Here is a 22,635-nt window from a genome sequence, read left to right on the forward strand (position 1 = left end):
GAAAGAGGAGAGCTGCAAGAATAAATGCCACTACTTCTCAGATTATTTTCACCAGTATTCATTTGATGGTGTGTTTTTCAGCTGATAACATGGTATTGAGGTAAAAGTGGAACTTCAGTCTTAACGAGTAGATACACTGTCCTCATGCCTTAAATTTCAATTTGAGAAAAGGATTGTGATTTTCCTTTTTCCCTTTCTGTTCTTAAAACTCCAGGGAACAGAATTATTTGGAGGAGTGTGCAGCTGGTGGGCAAGGGACTCTTATCACCAAGGACTCAGTGCAACATACTGGAGCATTTTAAGAGAGATCCTGGTAGAAAGTATATAATAAAATTTGCACCCTGAGAGATAACCAAACATTTTCAGTTTTAACCAGTAAGCTGTTCATTTTCAGCAGATAGTCATGTGGCCCTTTGCCTTGTGGTGCTTGAGAACTAAAATGTAACAGTACCTGACTATTTTAAAAGAGTTCTTGTTTTCCAGACATCTTTATAAAGTAGGGAAGTACTCTTTTATCCCCCCTTTTTCTTGTAGTTCTTTATCTAAAATAGAAACTTATCTGCATGAGTGCTGACCTAAGCATCACCAAGCATCATTCCCTTTTCCATAGGTGCTTGCTTGAAGTTATTATATCAAGCCAGTTGAAACTAATATGCATACACTGATTGTTATGTCAAAAAAAAATTGTGCTGTCCATATTGAATGGATTCAGTAAAAGCTTATAATGATGTTACCTTTTCTTTTTTTTCTGATGTTTAACCTCTCTTGAAGGCATCCATATGCCTGGATCAGGGAGATCCGATTGACTTGCAAATTAAAGGCAAAGTGATTTTGGGTCCTTCTGAAGATTAGAGATGCTTAAATATTAACTGAAGGCTGTTCTACAAGCTTGAAAGTACCCATAAAGTTATGCACAAAAAGCAATGCTGAAGTTTGAATCAGATCTGTGCCTGCCTATTCTTTTTCTAAGCCATATGTGGCAAAAGAAAATACTACATCCACTGCGTGTTTCTAGAAATCTTTCTAGTGTACATGGCAAAACCCTTTGAAAAGCTTCCCACATTAAAACAGGATGTGGAAGGAAGCTTGCAGGCTGATGCATTTTTAGCTAATATTCCCTGGCTGATCTTTAACTGTATTAAATTTTGTCAAGAATTGCTTAGTGAGGGAACAAGTATCTTGACAGTCAGTGGATATTCAAGTGGCAGCTCAAGGTTCTTGAATACCTTCTCTACGAAACCTTTTGATAATAGCCATCAAACCCAAGAACTTGTTCTTCCTCCAGCAAGCAACTAGTAACTCATGGACAGCATTGCGTGTATTCTGAGAAGCACTAAAGAAGTGGCTGTTCATGGATGCAGTTCATTGAGAAGAATTGTTCTACAGCTATTCTGACTTGCCCTTCAGTTTTCATTAATGTGGAGTTTGTTAGCATGCTGTTCTTTACAGTGAGACAAAGATTTTGTAATGATACTTTTCTTCTGGTTTGTTTCTTTTAATTGTTGAAGCAGCTTTGAAAATATGTGTGATGTCTGCAGAACACTGTTGCCTACAGCCCACTTCAGGCATATTGTGTACACTGATTACACATTTAAAAAAAATGGGTTATTCCATTGGTGAACGCAGTTCTTCAGAAAGCTACTATTTTGGGGCATTGTTACTAACTTGTGCAGTAACTTTTTAGTATCTAGCTATTTAAAAGCAATGCAAACTAGAGGCAAATATAACTCAGCAAATTTAGCAAAGAAATTGAAGAATTGAAGGTGATTGTACATGTTTTTGTAGGTACTTTCAAAGGGGTTTGTGCTGTATATTATTTTAATTGTTTTTAAAAAGTATCCCATAAACTGAAAACACATTAGCATGGTTTTTATACCTAATGGTTGTTGACGTGACCAGATTCTCTTAACTATTTCCCTACTACCCTGAGCAAATAAACAGTTCCTTTGTTACAAAATACAAGGTATAAAAGAAGGAATTTAGTAAGATGTTTCTAGTGAATATTAGGTGGCCCTGATGCCACATAAGTGATGGAGGAAAACGAACATTAACAAGCTCTTGATTGAAGTTCCATAATATATAATACTCCTGTATTTCTTCAGGAAGGATGGGGGGTCCTTTTACATGTGCAGTCAGTCATGCTTAACTCCTATGTACTGCATGAGTAAAACTCATTTTAAAAGTTGTTATTTACAGTCTTCAGCAACTGAGGAAACTGGCCCTGTGGCACGCTTGCTTCAAGGAACATTGTTACAGAAACAAAAACTTTCAAGATAGGTTGTAGAGAACTTTACAATAATTCCATTTGTTCTCTTTTCTGCTGTTCCAATTGAATAAAGAAATATTTACATATTTCCTAATAAAAGAAAAAAAGGTAAGCTTATAATATTATCTGGAATATCTGTAACAGGAGAGCACAAAGCATTAGGTGAATTTAGCACTGGAAAACATAAATTTTTCAGAAGGAAATGAAGTTATTTTTACAAATATTCAAAAATTTGGTTTTTGTTTGTTTTTGTTGTTTTAATTAATATTGCGGCAATTGATTTATTTTTAAGATTGATTAGTGTTCTACCCTGGGAACAAGATCAGTAAGGAAAGCAAGAATAGGTACTCCTTGGAGGCAGGAGGGTAGTAGCCTGTGATTTGTGTTTGTTTGGAGATTTAATGCAACTTTTGTTCCTTTACTTACAGATGACTTTTTCAATGTCTGGCTAAATTTGCTGTAGGCTTTATGTTATGTGTGTAGTCCTGCTGATTTCAATGAAATTACAAGTAGTGCATAAAATTGACAATATGCGTTAGAGAACCAGGATATGAGGCCATCTAGCGACTTCACCTGTGGAAATTGTCTTAACATATGCGTATGTGAATTTTCCTGTAGTCTGGGCCTGAATGAAAGAGGCCTCCTCAGGCACTGTACAGGTGTACAGAAAGAATTGGACAATTAGTATGGGAACACCACTGCTCAGGTGCACAGCTGTGTGGCATCCAGATTAGACCTGGCTGTCGTCCAGTCAACTGCTGGTACATACAGAGGAGTGATCTGTCCATGCTGGCATACTTCTGCCTGTCTTCAATCAAGTGCCCAGCCAGTGAAGAATAATTGTGTCACAGCAATGTGGTCACCCACATTGTGAAATGTTTTCTAGCATTTTCGAATGCTAAAATTTGGGAATACAGGTAACTTTGGCAGGTAGAGATTGTCTAGGGATGGCAGCTTAACACAAATGTTAGAGTGACCTTAGAGTGACCACAGCATGAGGGAAACAGGTACAACTTTTGCTATTAGTTTCAATTTATAGGTGTTTCCCTGTCTCAGTTAGAAAAGCCCAGTATTTTAAGTAAAATCTTCTTTTTAGATGCACTTAAATGAGATGACTTGCTGAACATAATAAGAATTGTAGAAAAATAATTCTTTGATCATCACTTGCATTGCTTGTAGACATTTTTTATGAATGTAGACATATGTGAAACAAGTAATATATGAGACTTTCAAAAAATTTTGTTGCTGGAAATGATTTCTCATATTAAGGCTTTTCTAATTCCAGTTGAAGATGTTTAAAGAGGAAAAGAAAGAAAACCACTAATCTTGGGTTAGAAGATAGGATATGAATGCAAATAAATTTTAGAAAGTTAGGTTAGTGATATAGTGAATGCAATTAAAAAATGAATTGTCATCCAGAAGATGATTTTTGGAGGATTGTGTGTGTGTGTGTGTACAGCAATTTGCAGGTGATTTCCTCTCTAAATAACATAGTGTGCCTTGGAAAGGAGAGAGAGGTGCTTATGGCAAAGATGTTGGTTCTGTTGTTGAAAAAGGTTAACAGTTTAGTCTGGTAATCTTCAAATATGTGCAATAGGTTCTTTGGTAGATAAAGGTAAGATGTTGAATAGACAAAACCCCAAGAAATACTTTTGAATTAATTTGGTTTCCTTGTATCAGTTGTAACAATTTTGACTGTAAATCTGCATTCTGACTGTATATGGGTCTAATTGTAGTTCAAAATGAGATGAGAATGGTGTGATATTGTCCACCTGTTTACCTCTGTGGAAAAGAAACATGATGTTGTCCAGCTAGCTGTTGGTCTGTATTAAATAAAAGTCTTTCAGCTTTGCTGTGTGACAAAATCGAGCACAAATCTGGTTTACATTATAAAACTGCAAGTAGGACTTCAGGAAAAAAAACGGAACCAGAGGTTGGGTTACTAATGATTTGGCCTGTATTTAGGGGTAAGACCTTAGAGGTTCCGCCACAGATTGTCCCTCCTTACTGGAAAAGGGAAAATAACTGTCTTGTGTACACTAAATAGTATGGACGAGAATAAGAACAACTATTAATGAGGCACAAAGAATCTTTTAATTAACCTACACTGTTAGAAAACCTGTTAAATTCAGAGGATGAGCTGAAATTGGGCTAAATTTTGCGTAAGTAGAGGAGAGATATCTTTTTACAAAGGATATTCACCAATTTGAATTTGTTTATATGCCTGACAGAATAGTTTATGGAAGGAGATGTGTATGCAATTTATTATGCTAATTCCTAATTGTAGTGTGAACAATAAATACAACTTTTAAAAGACCTGTCAAATACATCCAGGTATATCTAACTGTGATATTATTAGTGGATATACTTTAAGTGCTTCTTGAATAAGGACTGTAGTGTTAGGCCCTTATTTTTATCTTCAGGTTCACATTTGCTCTTCTTACTCTCCGTTAATAGGTAGCATAGATCAGTCAGTGTTAAAGGAGTTGCCTCCTGAGCTCCTGGCAGAAATTGAATCCACCATGCCACTTTGTGAACGTGTGAAAATGAACAAGCGCAAACGTAGCACAGTTAATGAGAAACCAAAATATGCTGAAATCAGTTCTGATGAAGACAATGACAGTGAAGAAGCTTTTGAATGTAAGTAGTACATATTAATATTTAACTTTTCTGAAAAGATACTTCTTTTTTTAAGTTGGCTATTCCAAAAACTTATGAAAAACAAGTTTCCTGACAGCTACTTAGACGAGAATCTTTTTTTCCTTTTAAAAGAAAAATTACTTGATTTCATTTCATCACTCAACATGAAAGCAGCCTTATCTTAAATTTCTTTTCCTAATTACCTTATGGGAAGCCGCTGCCTAGATTTTTTTTTTTTTTTTTTTCACTTGTACTATGAAACATTTTTAGCCAATCAAATTAAGGAAAATATCCTTTAAAACAGCGCTGAAAACTTCTATACAAAGATATGCAGAGAAAAATTCCAGTAAATAGATTTCAAATTATTCTTATTTTTATTAATTAGTGAAGGATTTCTGACGTGATAAATTGAGAATCTTACTGCCTAGAAGAATTTTTTCTGTATTTCTCTGGCATAATGTTTGAAAAACTGGAGTTGTTTTTGATGGGTTTTCAAAATACCATTTACTGATGATACTCTTCTTGAATTAACTATTTTCAAAGGAAGAGAGGAAGATTGTAGTTGGAATTTTGCTGCACAGTCAGATCAAGTTCCTAAGTGTCAAGAAATTGTGTGCCTCTAGGTTAGAAATGGATTTCTTACTTGCTAATAATAGAATCGGTAGTTAGTCTCTATGGTAGTTCAGTTAGCCAGCACTGAAGAGAAACTATTAAAACAGACTAATCAGTTCAGTCTGAGATAACATCTTAGCTGTGTTACCCATGCAGGGCTACAGAAGTGCTTATTGCTGTTAACCTGGGCAGGAATCTTACTTATCATGCTTTTTTTCCACAGTTAAACTCTTTCCACCTTTGCTTAAATAAACATTTCACTGAACATTTGTAAAACATAATGTTTTCCTTTTCAGTCTTTCTTAATGTCTAAAAGAAAAATATTTGTTTATTCTGCTTTTTAATATGTTTCAAGTTCTTGTCCAACAGTTACACAGTGCTTATGCATACATACACATAAAATTATAATTGTGATACCTCTAATCTTTATCAAAGAAGCAGAAAAGAATTACCTTTTTTTTATTTGGTTTTCCTTTTAATTATAACTGAGTAATGCTGCTTTGAGTGTGAGTATAAGATATTGAGGTAATTTGTAATCAGTCTTGATTATAGCAAAGACGTAATGATGTTTTGCTTATGTTTACCGTATCATAGCACCTCTTTATGGCACTAATAATCTGGAGCGGTGAATTTAAAAATAATACAGAATTATTTAAGTTGGTTGGGAATGGAGAGAATTGTCAAGAATTTCATACACCTTAGTGCGCGAATTAGCCATAGTGGCTGTTGAAATTTTTAAATATAAAGTAAAGCAAATTAAGGAAAACTTTCACATTAATTATATGCTTTGAGAGATCCTAGGTTCATTATATCCACTCAAGATCTGGCCGTCATTCTGAACAACTGAGTAAGGACATATGGTTTCAAAATAAATTGCAATATTTCTCAAAGGATACTGTAAAACTGAATTGAATTAAAATGAGACAAAATGATTAAGGGAATGAAATATTTGTAACAACCACACTGAATAGATTTGTATTGTTACAAATGCATATTTCAAAATTCTTACTGTTGTCGAAACTTGAACTTAAAAAAAAAAAAAATGGTAATTTTTATAGAAGAAAATAAATCTATTTCATTTAATGAAATAAAGACAGTCCATTAAATTAAATTATTAGACAAAAATTGATGGAATCATTCTCATGCCATAACTGCTAAATGTGTTACTGCATAAATGTTTGGCAGAATTCAGAAGGAAATTGGGTATTTGTATTCTGAATACTTTTTATTTATGTATAAAATCGATAGGAACTCTTGCAGTGTTACTAATACTTACATTTTTAGTCAATTTTGTACACCTCAGGATAAGTTCTATAGAGCACTGATTGTGAATAGCTGTTCCTATGTTCTTCTTACTTACCTTGCAGAGCCAGCATAACTGTAGCAGCGCCTGTTTTGTCGTACAGCAGTAAAAAAAATGGTCAATGTAAAATTCTGCTGGAAAGTAATACTGGAAATTATTTTCTCATGGAGGTGTAGCTGGAGTCAGAATTCATCCTGCAGAGCTTAAATTGATACTAATGATCAGTAAAGTGTGGAGACAGATGTCATCTGCCTGCACAAACTACTGTCTTATGGGGGAAAATGAATCAGTTCAGATGTGCAAAGTCTTTTCTTCTAAAACGCTTGCTTTCTTCTTCAATGCACTCACTTCAGGTATCCAGAATGGCCCTCCATTGCTTTAATTGCAGTTAAATCTCAACCATTTTAGACAATGTTAGTACGTCGGGCATCATGAACATGTCTGTAGTGCATTCAAAAGAAAGTCTGATCGAGAAGCAGCACAGTACAACTCAAAGCCTGAACTGAGTTATTGCCTTAAAGACTTGTCTCAATTCTGTGCAGAACTTTTTTTACTACATTTTTAGAAGTGGAAGCTTCTAAAAGAAGGGTGCAGTACAGAGCGTTAGTATCACCTCAGTTTTGGTTTTGTTTTGGGTTTTTTTTTTTAATTAATTCTGAACCAAAGCTGACTATTGACTGTATCCTGGTGTGCATATCAGGTGTGACTCTATCCTGGTATTTCCTGTGCTTCCCAATAAACTGGTGTTGTAGGAAGAACTTGTCAGTTTTGTTCTAGTTCTGAATAAACACTTGGAGCTCAGAAACAACCCTATATACAATCATACCTCTCTAAACTTCACAAGATTTTGGTAGGAATACACAAGATGTCAGGGCTGTCTTTGCAGGTTCACAAACTCTGCTTAGTCTAGAATCTGATGTTTGCGACTGTTTTGATGTGCACAACACATTTATCTAAGTTTCTTCAACATTCAGTTCTTCTGGGCTTTTTGGTCCTGCCTGAAAACAGGTTATAATAACCTTCTGCAGTACTGACTTTGTGTCTGGCCCCGAATTGTGACTCCAGCTTTCTCCTTTATTCTGAATTTCCTGCACTATGTATCAAGACAAAATTTTAGCTGTTTTGCCAAAACAGAGTATCCTTAAGCCACTAGATTAGCAAGTTTCATTGGAACTTGCTATGTTAAATAGGCAAAGCAATCACTGAATTGGAAGATGAACGCCCAATAATTGTTGCAACTTGGATAACTGAAGAAATTGTCTCACTGTTCTCTTATGAAAAGATGAAACTTATTTTGATTTGTTCCGCTTTCCTTACTTTGCTTAAAAAGGATAAATGCCCTTTAAATTTATGTTTTTAAATGTTTCCTGATGTCTTTGCCAGTGTCAGGCACAGCTTTCATGTAACTAAAAAAAAAATGTTAGAATAATGCAGTAACAGAATTTGATATAATAGTTTTAAAGTATTCACTTGTTTTACAGAACAGCTATAGGGTGGTGTTTAACTTGCAGATCACAGAATCACATAGGTTGGAAAAGACCTTTAAGACCATTGAATCTAACCATTAACCCAATGCTGCCAATCCCACCAATAAACCATGTCCCTAAGTGCCACATCTACACATCCTTTAAATATTTAAAGATGTTTAATTTTGAGCTATTAAAAATCATTTTTTTTGTATTTATAATGAAAATGGATTTCATTTCTAGCTTCTCGTAAAAGACATAAAAAGGATAGAGATGAAGCTTGGGAGTATGAAGAACATGACAGAAGATCTTCTGGTGATCATAGGAGAAGTGGTCATTATCATGAAGGAAGGAGGACTTCTGGTAGTGGCCGTTACCGTAACCGCAGTCCCGATGACTCTGATATGGATGATTATTCTTCTCCCCCTAGCCTCAGTGAGGGTAACGGATTATTTTAAAAAATCGATTTTGTTCCATAATACCAATGTGTTTTTAATGGACGTGTGAAACATTTAAAAATAACCCATCTCTACATGCAGTAAAGAATACAAGTGTAAGAAATGTAAATAATCTTTTATTTAATTTTTGAGAAAGTATTTGTTTCTTTATCTTCATAATTAGTGGCTAGAAAAATGAAGAAAAAAGAAAAACAAAAGAAGAGGAAAGCTTATGAACCTAAACTAACACCTGAAGGTAATTTTAGAAGATGTATTTTCTACAGTTTGTGTTTTGTGTTTTGTATGTAAACTAATTATTTGTACTTTTTTTTTTTCTTTTCACTAGAAATGATGGATTCTTCGACTTTTAAAAGGTTTACTGCTTCAATAGAGAATATTTTGGAAAATTTGGAAGACATGGATTTTACAGCTTTTGGTAATATGCCAGAAATTTTCAAAATGGTTTTCCCCATTAGAAACACAAGAAACATTAAAAAATGTGTATATCAATATTTTCGAACTTCCTACTTGGTGATTTAATTGTTTGTGACACATGATTGGGCATACTGCTTTTATGTGGCTTCCACCTTGAGGGGCTGGCCTTTCAATTTCACTTGCTGCTGCAAGAAGAACCTCCTTCCTGCAAAAATCATAATGGGACAACTAATAGTCCCTTGGAGTGGAAAGGATATCTCTTTGAGATGTCATGAGAATGTTACTGTTCTGTCAAACATCTTTTCAAGCAAGACATAAGATAGTTCTCCTGCTAATAATGTCCAAGCACATAATTTTGCATCTCTTGTGGCTTTTAACCAAACAGAGTTTGATTATTCAACTCAAGTAGCCAAGTCTTTATTGTGTTTATTGCTTAGCTGCTGAATCACTATATGCTCCTTAACCATTTCAGTGAAAAGCTTAGCGTAAGTGTCTATGGAGCTAGTTCATTTTGACCAAGGTGGGTTTCTATTGAAATGGATGAGAAAGCATTTGGGTTTTTTTTTTTCATACCACTTTTATCACAGGATTAGAACAAGGGAAGGAACATAGTAAACAAATCACTACAGTTTTTAAAGCAGTAGTATACAACCTTGGATTTGAAAGTGAAGTCGTTGGTACCTTCCCTGTCTGTAGCATCATGGGTTTTTTCTAAAGGTAAATACAATTAAGACACAGTGTTATCCCAACATGCCTAATTTTATATGTGGTTTTCATCTACTGCTCTTCTGAAGATTTGACCTTTAGAATTAGGACAATAATCATTTCAGATTTATTTTACTGAAATGTGAGTGATGGCACAAGAGCTGCAATAAATGGATTTTGCTGTATTAAAAATGGATGCCTCATGTTAGCCAGTCATATTTAACAAGCAGTCATTTAACACAACCGAAAGTTGTCATTACTAGTTTTCACTAGAGGGAACTATTAGATGCTAACTATTTGGAACTATTAGATGGTAGCTATTTGAAAGTCAGTTCTTTTTCTTGGGGTTGTTTTTTTTTTTTCATATTGGCTGCTTTTCTTGAAGTCTCATTAGAGATATGACTAGGGTTGGTTTCTTTTTTTTTTAAAGGTGATGATGATGAGATTCCACAGGAATTGCTACTTGGAAAACATCAGCTTAGTGAGTTGGGTAGTGAATCTGCAAAAATCAAGGCAATGGGCATTATGGACAAGGTAAATCTTCATAGTCTTTAACTCTTTCTGATCATATAATATTGATAAATACACAAAAAGCTATGTCCCCTGTTGTAACATTCCACCTATTTCAGCTGTATGTGTGACAGGGTAAACAGTTGTGCTTTTGCGGAATTAGCTGAAGTGCTCAAATGTTACCACTTCTTAACTGTTACTTTGTCTGAAGCTGAGCCATTGTTGAATGGTCCTTCTCTGTGTCAATGCTGGCTGTATACTGATACATAATACCCATGCCTGAAAGTAAAATCTTAAATAATTAGTATACTTTCACAAACGCACATCAGCCTACAGGCGTTGCTTCTTATGGCTGATGTTGAGCAACCACAGCAAATCAGAATCTGCTGGCAAAGGGAAAAAATTAACCCTTTCTGATATACGCCATTGGTGCATTGTCCAGACAGCATTACAGTAAATTGCATGCTTTCTCCCTCTCTCCAAAAAGGACTTTCAAACTTACAAGATTTAACATGGCAGGTGGTAAAAAGATTCATTTTCTGTAGATTGCATATCGTGGTTTCTTTGCCATATTCTTCCCAACTTCAGAGGAACTTTTTGTTGATGTAAACTGTTGGTATTACATCTCTAGAAACAATGTTCTTGCTTTCCTGTCACTTTCCTGGAACTCCTTGCTTTAAGCTGTTTTATATTCAACTCTTACTCTGCCTGCTTGTGGCCACTTATGTTTATGAAGTGTCTGTGAAGCTGGGTTTTCCTTAATCCAAAATTTACAAATTCTTCCTAGGCTTGTCTTCAGTCTCCTCACCTTGCTTTCTAGCATATTGTCAACCTGAGTGTTTCTTTTTCCTGATAGTCCTCACCCTTAGCCTGTCTTCTATTTTTCACACATACATATGTACATAATTGCATCCCTCTATATATAAAATCAGAATTTTATTGCTTCTAAAGGTGAGTGCCGGTAGCATCTGCATGAGTGAAACTGGATGTCTTGAGTTTAGCATATTAGCATACATTTCTTCAGGTCATACAATAGTTAGGGTTGGAAAGGACCTTAAGATCATCTAGTTCCAACCCCCCTGCCATGGGCAGGGATGCCTCACGCTAAACCATGTCACCCAAGGCTTTGTCCAACCTGGCCTTGAACACCGCCACAGATGGAGCATTCACAGCTTCCCTGGGCAACCCATTCCAGTGCCTCACCACCCTCACAGTAAAGAATTTTTCCTTATATCCAATTTAAACTTCCCCTGTTTAGCACTGAACCCTGAGGGACACCACTCATTACTGGTCTCCAGCTGGACATTGAGCCATTGACCACAACTCTTTGTGTGCAGCCATCCAGCCGGTTCTGTATCCATCGAGTGGTTCATCTATCGAATTGATGTCTCTCCAATTTAGAGACAAGGATGTCGTGTGGGACAGTGTCGAACACTTTGCACAAGTCCAGGTAGATGACATCAACTGCTCTGCCCCTGTCCATCAGTTTCTTAGCCCCATCATAGAAGGCCAACAAGTTGGTTAGGCAGGATTTCCTCTTAGTGAAGCCATGCTGGCTGTGAGCAACCACCTTGTTGTTTTTCATGTGCCTTAGCACGCCTTCGAGGAGAATCTGCTCCAAGATTTGCCAGGCACAGAGGTGAGACTGACTGGTCTGTAGTTCCCTGGGTCATCCATTTTCCCCTTCTCGAAAATGGGGGTTATATTTCCCTTTCTGCCAGTCATCGGGAACTTCACCTGACTGCCATGATTTGTCAAATATGATGGACAGTGGCTTAGCAACTTCATTTGCTAGCTCCTTCAGGACCCGCAGATGGATTTAGTCAGTTCCCATGAACTTGTACATGTTCAGGTTCTTAAAATGGTCTTGAACCAGATCCTCTCCTACAGTGGGCCTGGGGTCTTCACTCTTACAGTCCCTGCGTCTGCCTTCCAAGACTTAGGTGGTGTGCCCAGAGCATTTTCCAGTGAAGACTGAGGCAAAGAAGTCATTAAGAACCTCAGCCTTCTCCGAATCCAGGGTAGCCAGTTCTCCCTATAGCTTCCGGAGAGGGTCCACCTTGTCCCTAGTCTGTCTTTTATTTGCAGTGTACCTGTAGAATCCCTTCCTGTTATCTTTCACGTCCCTAGCCAGGTTCAATTCTAACTGGGCCTTAGCATTCCTAACCTGGTCCCTAGCTTCCTGGAAAACATCCCTGTGTTCTTCCCAAGCCGCCTATCGTTGCTTCCACCTTTTATAAGCCTCTTTTTTCTTTCAAAGTTTCCTCAGCAGCTCCTTATCCATCCAAGGAGGTCTCCTGGCCCTCCTGCTGCGCTTCATTCTAGTTTGGACGCAGCACTCCTGAGCTTGGAGCAGCTGGTTGTTGAATATCAGCCAACAGTCTTGGGCCCCCCTGCACTATAGGGCTATATCCCGTGGAACCCCACTAAGCAGGTTCCTGAAGAGGCCAGAATCTGCTGTCTTGAATATTCTACAAATTATTTAATCATAATTCTGTAGAAGATCATTAAGTGAGTTTCATTTACTTTTTCAACATGCTAATTCTTTAAAGTTAACACAAATGTAAGGAATACTTTTGCTTTTATTAGCACTTAAATATCTTCTTGTTCTTCTTGTTCGTGGAATTTGGATTTTCTTCTGATAAAACTTTATACGGTCAGTTTGAATTTGTGATTGATACTTGGATTCGGTCAATTTCTGGTTTAGAAGCAAAAGAGTATAACTACACAACATTAATGACAGTTATGCAATTTTTAATCTTTTTCTATAGATTTTGCTGTTTGAAAATGCAGTTTGTTTGCAATCTTAGAATATATTTCACCTAATTTAATTACATTATCATCATTCACCTTATTTCAAATTGCTTACAATATCAGTGCTTCAGATTACATGACAAGTTCTATATGATCTATGGGTATTCTTTTCAGCAATTTGGAAGCCTTTATGTTCCTGCAGTTTTTTGATGTGTTTCTTTTCTTGTTTTAGCTCTCAACGGATAAAACAGTAAAAGTCCTGAATATTTTGGAGAAGAATATTCAAGATGGATCAAAGCTTTCTACATTACTTAACCATGTGAGTTTCAAATTACATGATTTCTCAATATTGTGTAGAATAGAGTTTTCTTTACTTGAGTCCTAAATAGTGAGAACTTCAAATACTGTGTATGTCTGAAGGATTTTCTAATATAATATGTATGTGATTAAGATCGTCAGATTTTAAGATTTGAAGTAAAATTCATTGATCATATTTTTTTTCAGTGCTAAGCTTGTTTTATCATAGTACTAATAACTAACAGGTGTATTGGGAGAAACTATGGAGGGGGGAGTGTTTCAATTTTAAATATTATAGTTTGATCCTGAAATATTCATAGTAACTGGTGCAATTTGCACCATTGGTCATTTCTTTGCTACTTCACTACGTGTGCATAAAACATCTCTTACACAATGAAAGATGTACTAGAGGTTTCACAAAGAGCATATTCTCCTGAGCATTAAGAAATGAAACTTTATTTAGGTCTGTTGTTATGCTGCAAAGGTAGAATTGTCAATGTAAACAAAACTATCAGGAAGTCTAAGATTTTTCCATTTTTTTCCTGATACACCTAAAATAAATGGGGATTTAGAGTTTTAATGAGATCGATATGAGATATTGCACGCCATATATTTATTTCTACACTTGCTAGTCAAAATAATATTCTAGCAAGAACAGAGTTCTTGAGTTTTATAAAAAAAAGTGTTTGATCTGCATAAATAGAGGGTAATTATTTATGTTCAAAAGGAAGAATTTGAACTTGCAAATAAAAACCAGAGACACATTATTTGTACCTAAATACTTTCATCTAGATAGTTTGTAGGGTTTTCAAAGTTTCATTATATGGTTCTGAATGTCTTTAACAATATGAAAAATAAGTGAAAAGAAAAAGAAATGATAGTTTGCCTGCTCTATTTCACTGTCATAAAGTCTTTATGCAAATGGCTTTAAAGTGATAAATTTTTTAGCTTTTTATACCAAAACTCAGGATTATTAAGCAGTGAATTAAATTGTCCAACTATTGCAATTCAGAGACAAAGCTTTGATTAGAAAAAAAAAGCATTCTTTAGCCAAAAAAAGTTTTAGATTTTTCTTCAAATGTATTGAAGATGATTCAAATCATTATGGCAAAGAAAACCTCTACTAAGGATTAAGCTTACTTTAGTGAAGATATCCTACCTCCATGTGAAGATGTTTTCCAGAGGCAGGAGTGCACTTGTGTATTCTTCTAGTTTCCAAAATTAATGAAGGAAAAAAAGAAAAAAGAAAATATTTAAAACTACTTGGAGTTTTGGGGTTTTTTTAAGCCACATTTGAGTAAGGACAAATGACTTAAAACCAATCTATGCAAGAAATTCACAGGGATCTCCTGATTTTCAGATTTCTGTTTATTTTACATATATTATATTTATAATGCATTGTGATACTGTTTTAGATTCTCTTACCCCAAAGGGAAAAAAGTTGATATGGTTTCACCAAGCTCTTATTTTTACAAGGAAAGACAACAGTTTTGAACTATCATGTCAGACAGGCAAGAAAGGCTGTTTTTCTCTGTGAGTTATATCTGCACCAGAGAAGCTATGAAAAATTCTACCTAGTTTTGCTATAAATAATGTTTTTACAATATTTAAGTACTGCTGGATAGTCATAATTAACTTTTTGCATATTTGTTTTTGTAACTTGGACAAACAGTAATACAGAGGTTCTGTGCCCTGTGCTATATCTAAATGGACATAGTTGATAAGAAATGTTTTAAAACCATTGATAGGTTGGCCACTGAAGCAGAGAAGATTGTGTACTTAAGAGTTTTATGTAACTTGTAACAGTCTTTTTGTGTAAGAATTCCCTCTAGTGGCAAAAATTAGACTGATCAAGGCAGCACCTGGTGTGCACAGGCCACTGAAGAAAACTCTGGATGAATGAGTTTAGATTTTGCTTAAGGTACAGCAGTCTTCCTTCATAGTGGGAAGTTCCAAATGATATACAGAAAGCTTCTTTGTGTTCTAGCAGAAAAATACAGTGAGGCTTTTAAAGACTTGTAGCTTAGGGAGACATACTACAAACATATTGCTGGTAATACAAACATTACTTGATTTCTAAAACAAACTGGTTTTGTATCCAAAAGGAAATAAAATATTTTATACATGCATGTATGTAAGTATATTAATTTAACATTATTATCTTTTACTTGGTAAGTATAAAAATTTTACTTCTTCACAATATCCTGTTTTTCTTGTCTATTACAGAACAATGACACTGAAGATGAGGAGAGATTATGGAGAGATCTTATTATGGAAAGAGTGACAAAATCTGCTGATGCTTGTCTTACTGCTATCAATATTATGACATCACCAAATATGCCTAAAGCTGTATATATTGAGGACGTAATAGAAAGGGTTATTCAATACACAAAATTTCATTTGCAGAACACACTCTATCCTCAGTATGATCCTGTTTATAGAGTGGATCCTCATGGTGGTTAGTATGCTAAGAAATTTTTTAAAATCTTTTCACATTAAAAAATACCAAAACACATCTACTGCATGATGATGGAGTGAAATGATTTTCTGGAATAAGATTTTTATATGCAACTCTTATACTGATAGTTCTTCCATATCACATACAGCATTGTGAGGATGATGGAGTATGGAGTAAAAAAACAATGAATTAAATGTGTCCTGTGAATAACTTAACTCATGCAAAATCTTGTTTTGCTGTAATAATATCAGTATAACCGAAGTATTTAGACTAAGGTATTTAGAAGTTTGTGTGAAGTTCAACTTCTGTGTATATGTAGGAATGATTCATTTTGTAGACATTATCTCTGTGTATATAATGATTTATTTCAGTGAAACCTATTTAGCATTTAACATTTTGTGGTCGCGTACATACCTTTAGATTCAGATATCCAACTGCAAGAACCTTTTCAAAAACCTTGGATCCAGAATTTAGAGCAATTATGAAAAATCAGTATCGTGAAATTCTTGCTTTCCAGCTGATGCTACTACATAGTTTTTCTTCTGTGAGCAATTGCTCTTGCAAGGCTGTAGTTATCCAGTTTTCTGAGGACACTTTTTAGAAAGATCATATTTCTTGTATTTCATGTGAAACGTTGAAAAAATTAATAAAGATATTTTTGTTTTCTAGGTGGTGTTTTAAGCTCAAAAGCAAAACGTGCCAAGTGTTCCACCCACAAGCAAAGAGTTATAGTGATGTTGTATAACAAAGTTTGTGATATTGTCAGCAGCTTGTCAGAGTTGCTAGAGATACAGCTTCTTACTGATACGACTATTCTTCAGGTAAGCTTTATCAGAAAAATTCTGTCTGAGAATGTTTGGGTTTTATTTTCCCAGACAGAATATGAAGAATGATTGTCTCAGTGACACAAAGTATGAACTCGGTATAAACTTTCAAATTACTGACATCAGAGTGACTAGTTTGTTGTGTAGTAGATAATCCACAGGAGAGAGCATTTAATGTTCAGATCTTTAATGCCTTTTCTTGTACACTTAAGAAAAGTTTAACCTGATGTATTAAAATGTAAAATCATAGAAACATTTAGGTTGGAAAAGACCTTTAAGATCAGTGTTAACCCAATGCTGGCAAGACCCCTACTAAACTATATCCCAAAGTGGCACATCTATATATACTATATATAACAAAATATAAATCACCAAGTTAAAGCATATAAATCACCATTATGCTTTAACTTGGTGATTTATAGTTTCAGCACTATAAACTGTAAGATAAAATAACTTATTTTTTCTAGATATTTTTGGTGAGGGGGTTGTGTGGTATTAATGTTTTGCATCTCTTCTGATCACTGATAATATTTTTGGTATTTAAAGTTAATAGTTTGATGAGTGCAATCGAATTATGTCATACATAGAATGGAATCATAGAAGCATTTAGGTTGGAAAAGACCCTTAAGATCATCAAGTCCAACCATTAACCTAACACTGCAAAGTCCACTACTGAACCGTGTCCCTAAGTGCCACATCTACACATCTTTCACGTATCTCCAGGGATGGTGACTCCACCACTTCCCTAGGCAGCCTGTTCCAATGCTTGACAATCCTTTCCATGAAGAAGTTTTTCCTAATGTCAAATCTAAACCTCACCTGGCATAAATTGAGGCCATTTCTTCTTGTCCTGTCACTTGTTTCCTGGGAGAAGAGACTGACCCCCACCTTGCTACCACCTCCTTCCAGGTAGTTGTAGAGTCATGAGATATCCCTGAGCCTCCTTGTCTCCAGGCTAAACAACCCCAGTTCCTTCAACTATTTCTCATCAGACTTGTGCTCTAATATCCTTTTATAACTTTACTTGAAAGTAATGCATCTTGCTGACTACTTTACATGCTGAATGAATAACCTACTTGTGAAACTGCATAAATACAAGTTTGTTAGTCAAATATGTTTACAGCAATTTATTTCCATCAATAGGTATCATCTATGGGAATAACACCTTTCTTTGTAGAAAATGTCAGTGAACTACAGTTATGTGCCATCAAGTTAGTGACAGCAGTAAGTACTTTTTAATTTGCGGTTTCATGTTCCTGTGCTGCTTAGAGTTATTAGGGATTTACATGGGCTGTATTTTCTGTCTGATAGAGAATTTGAGATTAGAACTAATGTTATTCTTGAATGTTTTTACAGTTTAATATCACAATCTAGGACAGTATTAAATCTGCCTGAGCTGCCCCTGTTTGCAGAGTACTCTATAGGAAGGAACTTCTTAGTTTTGATTGTGTCATTTAAAGTCTAAACACAAGCCCTTTCTTCTTACCTGTCCGTTTTTGTCTTAAGGAATCTTAGCAATGTGGTTTTCCTTATTTCCTATGTTAAGATTTTAAATTATTCAATGGAATAAAGTATAGAACTGGTAGGGTACCCCGTGTAATAGAATAAATTTGTTTCCTCATATGTGGAAATAGCCATATGAGGTTCACGTAGATGGCTACGTGAAAAATCCACAGGGCAGATGAAATACTGTTTCTGAAAGAATTCAGCATAACACAGATGTGCTTCTTAAAATGGGAGTTTTCCATCTTTGTATGGATGATATACTCCATTATTCTGCCTAAACAAAAGGAGAGGAAAAGTCTACTATCTTGTCCTTGTAAATTGAAAGAATGCGTCACTTCAGGCAAACATTAAAGCTTAGGATATGAAGTAAAACTTGTTTCTCAAATGTGCTCTCCAGCGCCACATGTGTTCATGTAATTTATGTTACCACAGAGTTTTGCTCTGGACAAGAGTCTGAAAGCTTAGTGTTATGCTGTTTGACTTTCTTGTGCAGTGGATTTTACCACTGACAAAAATTCTTAAAATAGACAATATTTTCAAGAGCTGTCACACATTCATGTTATTTGAATATTTCAAAAAATCTAGATTTGAAAAAAAATTTAATGAAATGCTTGTTTTGAAAAAACAAAATAATGCCTTAAAAACAAGGTACGCATTAATTACAGTTCATGTAATCATCATATAAAATGTATGTTTCTACATATATTTTTTAAATGTATTTAAGAAATATTTAAGAATACATTTTTAAATGTATTTAAATGTATTTTTAAATATAATTTTTAAAATGTATTTGAAGAATTTTTTAAATGTATTTATATTTAATGTATTACACAAATGTATTTTGTGTAATAATTTGCTAACAATCCTGTAACTATTAAATAGGTGTTCTCCAGATATGAAAAACATAGGCAGCTAATACTAGAAGAAATTTTCACTTCCCTTGCAAGACTACCAACTAGCAAGAGGAGTTTGAGAAACTTCAGGTAATTTCTGACATGGGTTAATAACTTGTAGACAGCAGCATTTACAATTTTGTAGATACAGGATTTTCAGATTCAGGATTAACAGCTTTAAAAGTCTGTGATTCCACAAGCTGTATTTTATTGCAAGTTGGTATTTCAAAAAAAAAAAAAAAAAGAGCACAAAATTGCCTGATAGATGTGTCATAATAATCACTGTTCCTTATGCTATCATGTTTGTGCCTGCTTACAAAAATAATATCTTATTGTTTGTCTAAGGATGTAAATGACTGTAATGTTAGTGTGCATTCAGAGTTATTTTGTTAAAAAGTGCTTTGGTTCTGTTTGTATGAAATTACAGAGCACTCTTTCAAGGATGGAAATCAGTCTTGTGTCTCTTTTAATGAATTTCATTTAGGAACTACTCTGCTCACTGTAACTGTCTTTTAAACACTTCCACTGGATTTCAGTGTATCTTCAGAATAATAGTATAGGTTCAGGTTCAGTCTGAGAGATGGACTGACCTGAACTATATTTCAGTTGAAATTTAGGTTGAAACACTTTAAATTATTCTAAAACTTTTGGGTTTGGTGTTGATTTTGCTCCTTGCTTGCATACATTTTGCCCGCAGATACTCAAATAGTCAATTAAATGTTTTGTCCAATGCCAGGTGGATGAAAAGGAAATATCTGGGAAAAAAAAATACACTGAAACTTTGACTTTGAATTCAGTGACCCATTAACTTAAGTGCTTATTCCTAGTATTTCCTATTGCTTTGGTTATAGATGTCAGAGAGATTAGCAAATGGGAGGGTGGTAGGAATAGAAGCATAAATGGTAGGTATACATTCTTTGAATTAGGATTTGTACCAGAAGGAAATCACTATTTCAGGGCCACAGTGACTGCACTCTTCATCTGTAGTCCTAACTCTGGTCTGTTAAAGGGCATTCTCTAACTGGCTATAGACATGGAGGGTACAACTTACACAAAATCTGATCAAAAAGTAGTCAAAGATAACTTCATACAGATAATTACAATCTGTGTTGTGCCCAGTAGGTAATTTGATAATCTGGAGAGAAATACGTCAGGGATTATCAACTTTCCATGTTGTTAAGGGTAGCAGTAGATGGTGTTCATGTGTATAAGGGTAGTAAATGTCATACTGTTTCTCATGGGAGAAATGTGGACTCTCCCAGAAGTCAGTCCATGTCATGGTCACTATTTTCTGTTGTTGCAGGTTTCATATACGTTAAATAATATATAATAAATATATAATAATATATGTAATTTATATTAATAAAAGTAAAAATACATTGTTAAGGCAGCAGTTTGGGGAGTTTTTTTGGTGTTATGTTGGAAATTGATACGGCCTTATGCATTATAATCCTTATTAGTGCCTTAGGATGTAGGTGTTTGGTTTATTAAATATTCCTGTAGATTTTTCTGCTGCTAAGCTTCACAGATACTCTGATAGCCCATCGTGAGGCTATGTCAGTTCATCTCTTCTGCCTGAAAAGAAACTTTCGTATTTGTTTTAACCATAAGAGAGAAACAAATTACTAGATAAATGTCTAGAGCACATATTTCTAGCTGTAGTAATAATTTTAGAAAGATACTTTTTAGGATCAAAAAGCTTTAGTTTTTTGGCTTGTGTTTTGTTGGTTTGGTTTTTTTTTCTTTTCTTTAGTTTTAGTGTTCATGCTGTCCTTTCTTATTAACAGGTTAAACAGCAGTGACACTGATGGAGAGCCTATGTATATTCAGATGGTAACAGCACTAGTTCTGCAGCTTATTCAGTGTGTGGTGCACTTACCATCAGCAGAAAAAGATTCTAACTCAGAGGAGGAATCAAACAAGAAAGTAAGATATTGTAATTTTTTTTTTTTTTTTTTTTTGTGCAGGAATGACTGTGTGTTGATAGGTATAATACTTTACTATGGTGCTCTGGTAATCAAATATTACAAATTCATGTCTACTGTAAATTTTTTGTGTATTAGAAATGCTAATCTGGAATCCTATTTCTGTGTATGCTAAAATAATAGACAAATATGTCTTCCTATTCTTAGGTGGATCAAGATGTGCTTATTACTAATTCATATGAAACAGCCATGAGAACAGCACAAAACTTCCTTTCTATTTTCCTTAAAAAGTAAGTAATGTTGCCTTCCCTAGTGTACTGATGAAACCAACTTCAAGTAAAGTCTGTCATACCTTAACACAAACCTAACTACTTTGCAGTGATAAATAGAATCATAGAATTATAGGATCGTAGAATAGTTAGGGTTGGAAAGGACCTTAAGGTCATCTAGTTCCATCCCCTCTGCCATGGGCAGGGACACCTCACACTAAACCATGTCACCCAAGGCTCTGTCCAGCCTGGCCTTGAAACACTGCAAGGGATGGAGCATTCACAACCTCCCTGGGCAACCCATTCCAGTGCCTCACCACCCTCACAGTAAAGAACTTCTTCCTTAGATCCAATCTAAACTTCCCCTGTTTAAGTTTTAACCTGTTACCCCTTGTCCTATCACTGCAGTCCCTAATGAAAAGTCCCTCCCCAGCATCCTTGTAGGCCCCCTTCAGATACTGGAAGGCTGCTATGAGGACTCCACGCAGCCTTCTGTTCTCCAGGAACAGCGCCAATTTTCTCAGCCTATCTTCATACAGGAGGTGGACCAGTCCCCTTATCGTCCTCGTGGCCCTCCTCTGGACTTGTTCCAGCAGTTCCATGTCCTTTTTATGTTGAGGACACCAGAACTGTACACAATACTCCAAGTGAGGTCTCACAAGAGCAGAGTAGAGGAGCAGGATCACCTCCTTCGACCTGCTGGTTGCGCTTCCTTTGATGCAGCCCAGGATACGGTTGGCTTTCTGGGCTGCGACGGCACACTGCCGGCTCATGTTCATTTTCTCATTGACCAACACCCCCAAGTCCTTCTCTGCAGGGCTGCTCTGAATCTCCTCTCTGCCTAACCTGTAGCTGTGCCTGGGATTGCTCCGACCCAGGTGTAGGACCTTGCACTTGGCATGGTTAAACTTCATAAGGTTGGCATCAGCCCACCTCACAAGTGTGTCAAGATCCCTCTAGATGGCATTCCTTCCCTCCAGTGTATCAACCGAACCACACAGCTTGGTGTCATCAGCAAACTTGCTGAGGGTGCACTCAATCCCACTGTCCATGTCACCGACACAGATGTTGAACAAGACTGGTAACCTTTCATTCCAACACTCCAGTCATAGGAGTCATCCCACGATTTTCTGTGATACCTGTTATATCATATTCCCATAGACGTGCACACATCTCTAATCCCTCTTGTTAAAAATACCTACTTATAAAGTTATATATATATATCAATATACTGTATAGAACCCTCAGAGGCCTGCCCTTGGAGAGATACCTGTCTGAACAAAAATGTGGAACAGAAATTCTTTAGAGAGTTCTTTATACATTTAAGAATATTGT

At 35.6% G+C, this 22,635-nt stretch overlaps 1 protein-coding gene across 10 annotated transcripts in view; it reads left to right on the forward strand.

Moving 5' to 3' along the window:
- The window catches only part of NIPBL (NIPBL cohesin loading factor), a 159,580-nt gene that overhangs the window by 110,460 nt on the left and 26,485 nt on the right, over nucleotides 1-22,635 (forward strand). For 7 of the 10 annotated variants that reach the window (XM_080636687.1, XM_080636691.1, XM_080636688.1 and 4 more), the window contains 12 exons: nucleotides 4,724-4,906; nucleotides 8,531-8,728; nucleotides 8,909-8,980; nucleotides 9,071-9,160; nucleotides 10,295-10,398; nucleotides 13,361-13,447; nucleotides 15,652-15,883; nucleotides 16,553-16,704; nucleotides 17,851-17,931; nucleotides 19,096-19,196; nucleotides 20,894-21,032; nucleotides 21,239-21,321. In XM_080636687.1, coding sequence (XP_080492813.1) covers nucleotides 4,724-4,906; nucleotides 8,531-8,728; nucleotides 8,909-8,980; nucleotides 9,071-9,160; nucleotides 10,295-10,398; nucleotides 13,361-13,447; nucleotides 15,652-15,883; nucleotides 16,553-16,704; nucleotides 17,851-17,931; nucleotides 19,096-19,196; nucleotides 20,894-21,032; nucleotides 21,239-21,321 — 1,522 coding nt within the window. The remainder of the gene's footprint in view (nucleotides 1-4,723; nucleotides 4,907-8,530; nucleotides 8,729-8,908; nucleotides 8,981-9,070; nucleotides 9,161-10,294; nucleotides 10,399-13,360; nucleotides 13,448-15,651; nucleotides 15,884-16,552; nucleotides 16,705-17,850; nucleotides 17,932-19,095; nucleotides 19,197-20,893; nucleotides 21,033-21,238; nucleotides 21,322-22,635) is intronic. The other 3 variants (XM_080636689.1, XM_080636690.1, XM_080636694.1) reach the window with 3 other exon arrangements.

This window comes from Psittacula echo, assembly GCF_963264785.1.
Source record: "Psittacula echo genome assembly, chromosome: Z".
In the NCBI taxonomy this organism is placed as follows: domain Eukaryota; kingdom Metazoa; phylum Chordata; class Aves; order Psittaciformes; family Psittacidae; genus Psittacula; species Psittacula echo.